Source organism: Centruroides sculpturatus, unplaced genomic scaffold, assembly GCF_000671375.1.
Source record: "Centruroides sculpturatus isolate CEXI.00-Female unplaced genomic scaffold, Cexi_2.0 scaffold667, whole genome shotgun sequence".
NCBI lineage: Eukaryota > Metazoa > Arthropoda > Arachnida > Scorpiones > Buthidae > Centruroides > Centruroides sculpturatus.
The window spans coordinates 358,828-372,204 of NW_019385247.1; the positions used below are offsets into that span (position 1 = coordinate 358,828).

General features: G+C 29.5%; 1 protein-coding gene across 2 annotated transcripts in view; it reads left to right on the forward strand.

Moving 5' to 3' along the window:
* Positions 1-13,377, forward strand: part of LOC111636691 (ATP-dependent RNA helicase DHX8-like) — a 74,866-nt gene that overhangs the window by 1,686 nt on the left and 59,803 nt on the right. For both annotated transcript variants that reach the window (XM_023381986.1, XM_023381987.1), the window contains exon 2: positions 4,467-4,603. In XM_023381986.1, coding sequence (XP_023237754.1) covers positions 4,498-4,603 — 106 coding nt within the window. In that variant the 5' untranslated portion in view covers positions 4,467-4,497. The remainder of the gene's footprint in view (positions 1-4,466; positions 4,604-13,377) is intronic.

Consider the following 13,377-nt stretch of genomic DNA (forward strand, 5'->3'; position numbering starts at 1 on the left):
TTCCTTTAATTATAACATTACGCACAGGGAACTGTTGACCTTTTTTTTTTAGTATCTGAATTTCAGCTTATACTTTTCTACTTTTTATTTCCTTTTGCAAATCAGCTCAACACTTTTTCCGCTATCATTTTCTGGGGTGAGCCGTAATTGTCGCTGAAATTGTAGTTTTTTAATGTAGTGTAAGACCTACAAACACTTGTCTTTTACTTCTACCCGCGACCCCCCGTGTAAGGCTTCGCGACCCCCAGGGGGGTCGCGACCCACAGGTTGAAAAACACTGTACTAATGTAATGACATATGATAACTGTACCTGTTTATCAGGAAGTTTTATAGGAAGAGAATAGTTACTGGAGACATTATTTGTGTTGTCAAAAGAAATGAACAAAATCATTTAAAATGAAAACCTTGCTAAGTTTGATTTTAATACTACTGTTCTTATACTCTGAACTTATCTGTAAAAATTATATATATAATATTTACAGTGAAAATGAAAGAACAAGAAGAAATATTAGTAACATATATAGAAAATAATAAGAAAATGAACAATAGAAAAAATTTGACAACGAATTTACAAGAATAAGACAATTCGATTTGTGGAGAGAATTAGTTGAAAAATTAATTGCATGTGTTGGAGCTAAAAAATTTGTTGTGCAATGGAAAAGTATTTTAATTTAATCCTTTCTTCATATAGTTTTCTTCCTTGATCTATTTCTTAAATTGTTTTTGTCTATTAAGATTATTTATTGATCAGAACTTAACACTTCTGATTAATAAATAATCTTAATATAGTGTCTATGCTCTTAATAATTCATACATATAATTTACTATCGTTTTAATTCTCTTTTTCAATGAATTAGATACTTCTTTTTATTTTTGGAAAAATTTGCTGTATAATTTTATCAATTATGAATTAAAATTTTTTTTTTATTAGTGTTGACTTGACATGAAAAGAAATGGCATCTGCTCCTGGTTGAAAAATTTGTTGCCTTCTTAAACAACTTTTTCTGCTTTTTCTAATGCTTTGATAGCATATCCATCAGCCATTTTCACTTTCATGTAGAGATTTCACATGCTTGACTCAAAGTGAGTAAGAATTCACATGGTGAGATTGGAAAGCACATGAATTGTAACTCAAGACTACCAATTTGACATCAAAGTTTGAGATGGTACCATGTGATGCCTTCAACATGTTGGGAGTTGTAACACGAAAAACTCGAGACTAAGGGCCCAGGATGATTTGGCAAATCACATCCTGAAAACTCATTGCTCAACTTGATTGTTTGTAGTGTCAATACAATTGTCCACAATTTAGGGTGTTCAAAGGTTGTGCTTGCTGGATCCTTTGAAGCCTAACAGATGACTATTAAGAGAAAACAATCAAGGATCATCTGTGCTGAGTTGCTTGCTCAGTACAGGACTGATTGTGATGATTTATCAACCATTGTCACAGAAGATGAAACATGGATTCATCAATTTGAGCCTGAGACCATAAGAGAATCCATGCAGGGCATACACAATTCCTCAGAAGAAAAAGTTCAAGACAATGCCCTGAACTGACAAGATTGTGGCTACAGTCTTCTAGAACTCTGAAAGGGTTATTTCTATTGATATACAGTAGACCCCCCTATAAAACAGGTTCATATAATTAGGATTCATATATAACAGCAAAAAAATTGCAACCGTATTCGTATAAACACACTAAAAGAGACTCCTATATAACGGTAAAACGTCATCACTGACTCGTGTCATGACAGGATTGGTCGAATCTAGACCAATAGCAGATATTGCACAAATCATTGAGTTTAAATGAGCAGCGGGCCTACTAAAAACCATTTATTATTTAACATCCGTAAAAATTATATTTATATTGATGATTTTTCCAAAGTTCAGTAAACTTTTCACAGAAAAATAATTTATCAGGAAACATCCGTGCCCCGTTCAATGCACCGCTCCACGGCGAAAACAAGCTTAAGCAATTGTGTTGTCAAACAGTCCACACTCGGTAAGTAATCCTACAATTTTTTGTTTATAGCATAGTTTATATGGATTATTCCCAAAAAATTATACGTGTTTTGGAAATGTTTAGTCAAATTAGTCTAGAATTGATTAATTTTATGGAAGAAAACCTTTCAAACAGCTGTAGTCCGTAAACTGCATACGTGCCTGGCTGTGATTGGCTCATGTATTTAAGGACTCGTAGAACATCAATTTCATAAAGAACGGAACGTATCTACTGTGTTATAGGGGGGTCGACTGTACTCCTGTATGGTGTAATGATCAGTTCAGGAACCTATGTTAAGACTCCTGGGAAGTTGAAGAAATAATTTCAGGTGTTCATTGCCATAAAGATTTGAATAAAATTTTCTTTTTTCATGACAATGTGGGGCCACACACAAGTCTGCACCCAAGAGGTGATCACAGAACTTGGGTGAATTGTCCTTCCTCATCTGCTCTAAGCCTGGATCTTGTACCTTCAGACTTTCATCTCTTTGGTCCTCTATCGTCCTGCAGACTGCATCTCTGAAAGATATGACAACAACCAGAGGCTGTATTCTGGTCATTATCTCTCATCTCTCATAAGCTGTTCGCTGATTGGCTAATCATTTGTTTACATCTTGAGAGATCATCACGTCTCTCCAAATGTGATTCTGAACAACTTTTTCTCTTGAAGACGAGATGATAGTTGTATTTTGTCTTTCGTCTTTTGCCTCGATTTTCATTATATCCAGTATGGACAACTGGATGCTACTCGTGCTGTACAATCATATTAGAGAACGGTCTCTATCTCAGGAAAGAATATTTTGAGTGAGAAAATGCTTATGATTTTTTTTCCAGTGTCTACTTGGAAACGTCACTGATTCTATTTTTTTTTTTTTTTTTATTTTACATCAATTACTGAACTATTGAATATGATGTTAATCTTACTTAGATAGTTAAGGAGAAATTAGATGGTAATATTTCGAAAAATATCTAAGTACACATGCTTTTCTAACTTAGGTTATTAAAATTTTTATTTGTTAAGAGACAAATTGACATTACAATCTGTAAAAACGTTATAAAACAAAAACAATGTCATCAAAATTGGGTGCTTTATTTGAATGTATGCTTTCCATGCCATGTGATCTATAATTACGTACTCTGCATTTTTGAAAACTACAATTTGCTGGTTAAAATTCTATACTGTTTTGCATGAGCAGATAACACAAACATGTATAATCAACCTAGTAGTAATGTGATGTTGTCAATGAAGATGAGATTGTTAAAAGTGTCAGAATCGCCACTGTTTCTGAGAGACAAATTTCGTCTGTTGTTTTGATGTCATTCGTCGTTGAAAGAAGGGACTAGTGACCAAAATACGGCCCCAAAAACTTATTCTTGAAGTGAGAAATTGGGTAAGACACAGACCAATACAGTAGTGCCATGAAGGCATACAGGCTTTCATATCTCAGTGCCATAAGGTCTTAGTCTTGAATGGAAATTATTTAGAAAAACGGCTTTTTATACTCAAGGAATTTGGGAACAAAATGATGTATTTAAAACTGGAATAAAGCTAACTGCTTTGAGAAAAAAATGTGCTGCATTATTTATTGAACATGTAGCTTGAAGGAACACTGGTATGACTTACTCCAAGACAATCCAAACACAATCAGCTGTAACATTAATGACCAATAAAAATACAGAAGCAAAATGAGAAAAAGCAAAAATTTTTATTTTCAGTGTTGAAAAACAACTCCATTAATTAAGAATTACAAAGGAGCTAATAATAGCCACAAACTGTCAGCTCACCATGAACAAACAAAAAGATGGAAATAGTTTAGAACTGTGGATGGGGATTTTAAAGACTGACAAAACAATAATTGATGGACAACTGTTAAAATGTATTGAAAAGTTTATTAACAAGAATTTTTCTTCAGACAATATTTAGGTTTTCTGCAGACCTAAGTGAAAACCAAAGTAATGTAAATTATTGAATTATAATTTAAACAAATACTATGGTTGCATTTTTACTCATGAGTGAATTGTAACTAAAAAAATCACATTCTATGTTAAATAACTTTTTTATTACACCTTCAATATGATAAGAACACAGAATATAGTTTTTGATTACCATTCATATTTACATTCGCCATATCTGAAATGTTCTTTCTCATCCTTTTGTCACTTTGGATTTTTTTTTTTTTTAGCCCTAGTGACATCTTTCAGTTTTCCTTTAGAAGTCTTTCTTTAAAGAGATCAGACTTCTGAAGTGATTTATCTTTGGGTGTACAATGGACCTTTTACAAAGTGCATTTGGAATGAAATATTTGGCATAATGTTTAATTAAATCAATTATAATTATATAATATCTAATTTATTTAAAATTAACACATATTCCTTTTATGTTCATGAATTAATAAATCACAAATATGTTTAGCACTTATCAATAAAGAAGATTTATAAGCTAATTAGGTTTTAACATTTTTCAGATATTATAAACTAGTAACAATTATTTAAATCATGGATCAAATTACTGAAGAAATGCTGAAATTGGAACAACTTTCACTAATTTCAAAAGTTTGTACAGAACTTGAAAATCATTTAGGAATTAGTGATAAAGTATTAGGTAAGAAATGTTATTTATTATTCATATTTTCAAATTAGTTACATATTGTGTTTTTAATGTTTAAATTTTGAAATTATGTGTAATCAAAGTTTGATTATTTGAATTGTTGATTTAAATTTCTTGCAATTATTTCCTATTATAAATTATTTAACCATTTGAAAACTAATATAATGCTAATCTCAACTTTTATTCTTTCTTATTTCATTCAAACATATATCAGTCAATTTATTCATTAAATATTTCAGTGATTGAATTCAGTATTGAACACATTAGAAATTCAACAAGTGAAGCAGTTATGAGAATCACTTTTATTTACTGAATGCAGTATTTATGCAATAATCTTAACTTGATTTTATTAGTACTTTAATTTAGAAAAACCATCTTTAAGTTAGAAAATAACTTAATCAGCTTTAATTTTCTGAGATTAATGTTTTTTATTTTCATCTTCATATTATTAAGTAACATTTGTGTAATTAATTAACAAACAGAAGAAAGTATATATTATTCAATTTACTTGAAGCTTCTTGTCCTTTAATCATTTTTAAGTCATATAGTATATTGATAATTTAAGGGCAATGTCCTTAAATTATCAATATACTGTACTATATGATTTAAAAAACACATATTGTTTATTTTTAAATTTATTTTTTCTTGAGAAAATAAGTTTCAAAAAGATGAAAATTGTTATAATACAACTCATCACTAAATCATGAAATGTTGATTATTATATCAACATTTCATGATTTAGTGATGAGTTGTGCTGACGAATATTGCACATCTAAATGTTTTTCTATATTATTGATGTATGAATAAACAAATGTAGTTGATTTCTAATAGCCAACATCAGTACATTGGATTATTTTTGGATTAGAATTAAGCTAATTATAAATTAGCATATTTTTAGTCTAAAATCTGCCATGTAGATGAAAATAATCAAATTATGAAATTTGACCACCTATCATTTCTTTCTATAATTTTGTTTAAATAGCACCAAAAAATATTACATTATGTGTTAATTATTTAGTTAATAGTGTTAATAAAAATATTTCATAATATTACACTTAATTTAATGAAATTAATTCATGTTAAAAGTAATCTCTCATATAAATATAGATTATTTTTATTAATTTATCAAAGTTGTTATTATTNAATAAAAATATTTCATAATATTACACTTAATTTAATGAAATTAATTCATGTTAAAAGTAATCTCTCATATAAATATAGATTATTTTTATTAATTTATCAAAGTTGTTATTATTTGATACACACAAATTAATGGATATGTTATAAACAACTCCATGACAAAAGTATTAGACCACCCCAATTGAAATGTAACACACAACTTTTTAAGCCTGAATACACTAAGTGAAAACAAGTAGAAATGAATATAATAATATGTATTCATGTGCTAATATCTATTGGAGATTATTTAATATATGAATGAGAGGATTATTACATGTATCATAAAATATCAACAAACTTTTGCAATAAAGTACAAAAGTATTACACCATTCAATACTAAGGACAAAATCATTAGAGCACTACAGGAAATTTGAGTTATGAAAATTATGAAAAATAAAAATAAATAATGAGTTATGAAAATAAATAGTACAGTTAAAACTGTAGAGAATAAGCATGTAAATGAACATACAAAATAATTTGCATAAAGAATATCTAATATTTTCTGATTAGTTGTTATCATAAAGATCATAAATAAGGCCCATGGAAAGATGCTTTCAGATGATATTAAGAGGAGAATAATAACATTACATAATGAACAAAAGTCTCAAAGAAAAATAGCTGAACAGCTTAAGATTAGTAAAACAGCTGTGCAATATGCACTCAACAAATTTAAAGTTACAGGAAGTGTGAAGAACAAGAAAAAACCTGGTAGACCAAAGAAAACAACAAAGACAAGATAGAAGGTATTATGTGTAATTTATAAAACAATGAGAATCAGCTCAGCTCAAGAAACATCAAATGAATAGAGGAAATATAATATCATTATTTCTGCAAAAACAGTGTGAGGGCATTTGAAATTAATGGACTAAACTTAGTGTTTGGGAAGACCTAATCTTTTAGGACTCAATGAGTCCAAGTTGGATCCTTGATTACTTTTCGGTTCTGAATCTGGGTTCGAGAAGAAGTGGTGTTAAAAAAAATAACAAGTGTACAGTATATATGAATAAGTATTTATTGAATAAAAAGTAAATTACATTTTCCAATAAATTTTATGAAAATGAACCCTATTTCTAATGCATAAATTTAATAAAAATTATTTTTTCCTCAAAAAATAAAACTCTAAAAAACTAATGCATTTAATAATTTGTCTAATAGTTTAGAACAAATTTTTATACAAAAGTTAGCTGCAACAGAAAATATTCTCTTGGAATTTGTTGACAAAAAGCTTAAAATATTACAGAACAGTGTGTATACTGAGAAATAATTGTAATAGTTATAAATCTACTTAAATTCTTGCAGTTCTGGGTTGATTTGAGAAAATGTTCATTTGATGTAAAAAGCAACAGCAATTAATTGTTTTCAAAATTCAATAAGATTTAATCTTAAAAGGGGATCAACCAAATTCCATTTCAAATGTTATTAATGTTTTGCAGTTTACAAAAGCAACACTTCAGTAAGATTGATTTGTATGCAGTCATTTTGAGCCAGTTATACAGTATGAACATGTATTTGAAGTTTCTTAGAGAGACTTCAAACCAGAATCATATACATATTTTAAAAAGCTGTCCAGATTTTACATTTTCATATTAGAATCTGATCTAATTACTCGAATTAAGAGAATTTGTGTATCTATTTGGTTTTTCATAAACTGTAAGGGGTGCTTTGTTTTCTTAAAATTGTTACATTATCTAGGTTACCAATTATATTGAATGTAAAATGAATTTTGCTTTACTAATGCAGTGTTTTTCAACCTTGTTGAATACGTGACCCCTTTACAAGTTAAAAAATTCTGGCGACCCCCCAGAGCCATATTTAAACTATATCAGTGATTTTAAAAACTACATATTTAATTTTCTTTTTTNCAAATTCGTTTTTCAGATATGCAAATTTATATTGGGCACTTTGTGGTTTATAATATTTGATTTAGTTCTTCCATTGTTGGCATGGTATATTCATGTGCAGTATGTTTGGATTCAGATGAATGCTCTCCATCATTTTTGCTATGTTTACCATCAAACAATTTTTTTCATTAGATCTGTTGTAAAATTTAGTATTTTCTTTGAAGAGTTAGTAACATTTATGAGACAGTTTAACAGCTCTTCTAATTCTTGGTTCCTGCATTTATTTATTTGAATTTCCATTGCTGTTAATAACTCTCCACTCACGTTACTAGTTAGTTCTCTTAATTTTGCAATCATAAAATTAATTGCTAATTGAACAGTTGTTAGATTTGCATTATCTCTGCTAAGAGCTTCAGTCGTTAATTTAATATTTTTTTAAAGTATTTGCCAATTTGTATAATAGTTTGGTATTAATATTTTCTATTAAATGTATATTTCCAATATCTTCAAGAACATCTTTAATAATGTCAGATATTCTTAAAAATGTTAAAACCATCTGGAGCAATGAATTCCAATTCATTTTTATGTCTAAGTTTATTTATGTCCAGTTTATTTCCTAAAACACTTTTGATAATATCCTGTAAAAGATTATTTTGCATGGTAGAATTTTAAAAATATTTAACAATAATATGAATACTTTTTGCATTATCTACTAAACTGTCTACATTTGTTAATTCAACTTCTGCATTTTTAGCTTCATCATTGCTCTTGTCAGAAAAATAATCTTCTTTAACATAATCAAAATTGTCGTGATTATGTATGTTGGAAATATTTTTCTTTTTATAGAGTATGTCGCAAATGGCTGTGTGTATAGTGTGATTTAAACACCCATAAATATTAGGAAAATCTTGTCGAAATTTGATCATTACGCATGCATTATTGCTGGTTATTCCAACTATATGTTTTTTAAATTTATATTAAATGTGCTTAAATGGTGCTCTACTGTTTATATTAGCTGTGTGGAGCTGTACACAAATTTAAAATTCTAACTAAACCCAGATTAAGCATTTCATTGCCAATTCCACACACATTAATATTTATACATTTTTGCATTTTTGCACTTGTCCATTTATCAAGTATAATGCCTAAATCTTTGATTTTCTTTTAATTTTTTTTCTAAAAACTCTATCATTTCAGTCTTATTTTTTTCATAAAACTTATTGAATAACCTCTTAACAGCTCTTTTAGCTTTAGGAAGTTTATAACCTCATTTTGTTAAACTTTCACAAATAAAGCTAGATTTTATGGTTGCTCTAATTGATACATTATCAACAGTGGCCATTTCCACAACAATTTGATCTAAAGATAGACTAATGACGAAATTGTTAAGAGTTTTAAATAATTTGGCTATTGTCCTGGTCTTGTAGATAAAGTAATTCCATGTTTGGTTTTAAATGTTTAATCATTGCTGAATTATTTCCATTTTTGTTGTATATTGTTGTTGAAAATTTATTGCATTTACTACTATTTTTTATATTCACACATTTGTAAAGTACTATATTATTTTTCCGACTTTTCCAACAATTATTGACACGACTGTGTGCCGGAAATAGCTGTTACCTAACGGGTACTTTACGCGGATTCGCGTTAATGTGCCTGGCCTGGACTTTCAGCGTGCACCGAATTAAATAATGACAAAGTTATTCAAAAACAATCCAATATTTAATAAAAATTCTAGTAATAACTATATACAAAATTTAGTAAAAATCAAATGACAATTTATTCAACGTAAATCAATAAGAATCAACCTGACAAAACTCAAATCAATCTATGTTCTAACTTAACTCTATTCCCCTTTGGAATTCTACAAAAAATTCAAAGACTTAACTTATGTACAATAATTCTTATGAATTAAAGGTCCTAATCATCACCTTAATATACTAGGAACCTTTTTCCTCAATTCTCAAGACTTTCTCTAATCTTCGATCCACAAATCGAATAACTTCAAAATCGCCTTGGAATTACTTTATCCTATCGGACACCTCTCTCTCATTTGTTGATACGAAGCTCACCACGCTCGTTACTAACAGAAGCTCACCACGCTCGTTACTAACAGAAGCTCACCTTGATCATCTTCACTTGAGGTTCGGTCTTTATACTGTGAGGTGATGTCACAATTCTGAGTGAGATCACTCCTCTCATTTACATACTTATTTGCTAATAATAAACTTTTCTTGTTTGCCTGGCATTCTATTTTCTGACAATACTCACTAACCTTTTACATTATTCTTTTTGACAATTTTCGGGATGTTTTATTCTGTAAGGTTTAGCAAGTTCCTAAGTTTGTGCTTGTGGGGTCTCCCCCTTTCTTGGTGAGGACTTACTTTTTTCTGCTCAGGAGCGCAAGTGTGTGCGAGTTTTATCTAAAGCGCTTTTCTCTCGTCAGTGAGTTGGTTTCTCTTCTATTTTTAAGTTTCTAAGGTGAGTGGTGAGGAAAAATACAGTGACACGTCAACTTTGAACAGCTGCAAATATACAATGAGTTGATGGATCTACTTGAAACTTGGCACGTGTTTATGAAATAGTAGTACTATTTATAGAGAAATAAAGTGACGATCCTAATAGCGCAACCTCTTATCGAACAACAAAACTTATTGAACAACCTGATAAAGTAATTTGTCCTAACAAAACATAAGCCCCAAACAAAAATAGAATAAAAGCAAAAATAAAAATAACTAAAAAATAACACTCGGACTTGGTTTCTTACACATTCTGTGAAATAGTCCCACACATTTGATGTCTTTAGTATATTGTAATTAATTTTTATTGGCTATTATTAATGTTCTTAATAATGACTACATTAATCAATCTGTAACACAAAAGAGTGAGAAAAATATTATTATTTTTTGCTTTAACTTCTTTTCTACTTCACTTTCACTGCTGAAAGTTCTTTCAACTTCATTTTCCTATCAAAATTTTCCTTTTATTTTTTTAAAACTCATTTGCTGACCTTTAAAAACTGACTGACTCACTTTTATACAGGGAATATTGCCATGAATATTAACAATTCTTTATTTTTATTTATAAACAATTTTAAAATAAATAAGAAGTATTTAAAACATTTNATAGTGTTGCAAATATTATTTTTATTTATAACATAATATCAGGCCTCAGGTGTATAAAGGACATTGATGCTATTAAATTTTGGTGGTTATAGATTGAGGAGTGGATAGATAGAAAGAGATCACATGTCAGCTCAAATGGAATCAGACTTCATGAAGATTTCTCATTAGCATTTATAATTTTATATAAAACTTGTCTCTACTCTCAAGATTAAACTATTTGCAGTTTTGTAATTAATAGTATAAAAATTGTTTTTAAACAAAATCTCATTGCAGACTAATTTTAAATTTGTTCTATTACGTTGTTGTGTTTTCGCTGGAAAAGTTATACATTCTGTCTCTAGTTTTTTTTATTTAATGAAATGTCTTGTTTTAAACTTTAATAATTCTGTGACTCTGAAAACTTTTTCTAATTAACAGTTTTAACCAATTAAAAATTTTAATTTGTAAAATTTTAATTACTCATTAGAAAGAACAGTAAATATATAGGTGAATTTTTTCTTTCAATTTTTTTTACGAGAGACATGTTATATATCTTCTAATAGATGCCTCCCGTGCTTAATTACCAAACTGGCTGACCAACTTGGTTCTTATTAGCTTATGGTTATGTTCTACAAAAAACAAAGAAACCGAGTAAAGAACAGATCAAAATATACAGATATATTAAAGGATAATTAATAATCCCTTTCTCTAATTTCGGTCAACTGACTTGGATATGATGCACTTGAAAACAAAACTGGAAATTCCCAAGTTCCAGTTTTGCCAGTGACTAAAGTCTAAATGAGTTTTTGCTGTAAGGTTGCATTTATGCAAATGTGAGAAGAGGAAAAAACATGCAAAAACAAACTTTTTGGACCAGAATTTACAATTGCAATAATGTTTATGCTAAAGCAAACATGCAAGAAATGCGCATGAATGTCTACCCCCTGTGCAAGCATTAGTTCTAAATTATGCTGCTGTGGCAAACAGCGCCAATAGCCAGAAGCATGATTTGTGGTATTTTCTGGTCATAATTGCAAAGTATAATTGCTTTATTTGTAATTACTATTAGTTAATAATGAAAATAAGTTATTGTCCTTTTTAAACAAAAGAAAATGTTCTCAAACGAAATTATAATGTCAAGTGAAACAAAATCCATAAACATAAAATAACATTTGGACTTGACTTATTACAATAATGTATATCATTGTGGCCAACTAATTTTATTTCAGTCACTGTTTAGTCACTTTTTCCTTGCTGGGCATTACTGTTCTCACTTATTTGGAAGTCATTTTCTGTTTTGAAGTCTGTAATCATTCAATTAAGAGCCAATCAATAGGATTAAAGTTTACAAATCAAAATTTGTATGTTTTATTTGTATATTTTAACCATAAAGATAGGATAAAGAAAATAATAAGCACTTACCAAGTCTAAAACTTATCCAGCAACATTTGAACAAGACAAAGAAAAAAATACTACAACTGTGTCACACTTCCTCTCTGTATGGAAGGAACCTGGCAAGTTAGTGACCAAGTGTCCAGTTGGAATTGTTTAGATGTAACTTCTGGGTAACACACCTACACAAACAGTCAGGACCATGTGATAGCTACATTTCAATAACCAAAACAACTTCATTCAACTTCACAATCCTCAACCCATGACTTGTCGAGTCTTAGATTGGATATAGGGTCTGATTAGCTTCAGCTAGTCTAAATCTGGGTACCTGAATCCAAAAAATCTAGCTATTCCTCATGTAAAACAAAAACTAAGCCTTTTTTAACATCATGATGAGAAAAATGCCAGTTGGCCTGGGCAAATGAACACAAATATTAGACCACCAATGACTGGAACCAAGTTACATTCTCTGACCAGAATTGTATTTGCCTAGGATATGGTGACAATGTGGGAACTAAAGTTTGGCAACAACCTGAAGAGAACTTTAAAAATGAATGTCTCCAGAAGGCTGTGAAATTTCCATTATCTGTGAAGGTATGCATATCATCATATGGTGTAGAAAAAATGCGCGTCTGCAATGGAACAATGATTGGTGTGGCATTCAGTGACATTTTAAGCAATAATTTACTTTATACAGTTGAAGAACCAATTGAAAACATATGGACTGTTGTGAAGAAAACAATCAGAAAAGGCTACCTTGGTACTAAAGAAGAATTGAAAAATGCAATTCAACAATTTTGGTCTGAAATATCTCCTGAGGTGTGCCAAAATTTAATTCACAAATGCCATTATGGATCAATGCTGTTTTGGAAACAAAAGGAGGTCCAACCAGATTTTAGATAAGATTGTCTAATAATTATGTCCTTACCTTAGGGTGGTCTAATAATTTTGTCTTTAATTTATTTTTACTTTTTATTTTATTTTACTTTTTTTAATGAAACATGCAACAAGCAATTCTTTGAAATATTGAATAAATCTATAGACATTAGTGAATCGTTGTGTATTATTATATTCATTTTTACTTGTTTTCACCAGGGCTGTGGAGTCGGAGTTTTGGTGTTTTAGCCGGAGTTGGAGTCGGAGTCGTCAAAAAATCCACCGACTCCGACTCCTTTTTACTTACCAACTTGGTATGTATATAAAACGGAAAAGTATTGGAATCGTGTCAAATTTGATCCTCCAAGTTTTTTTT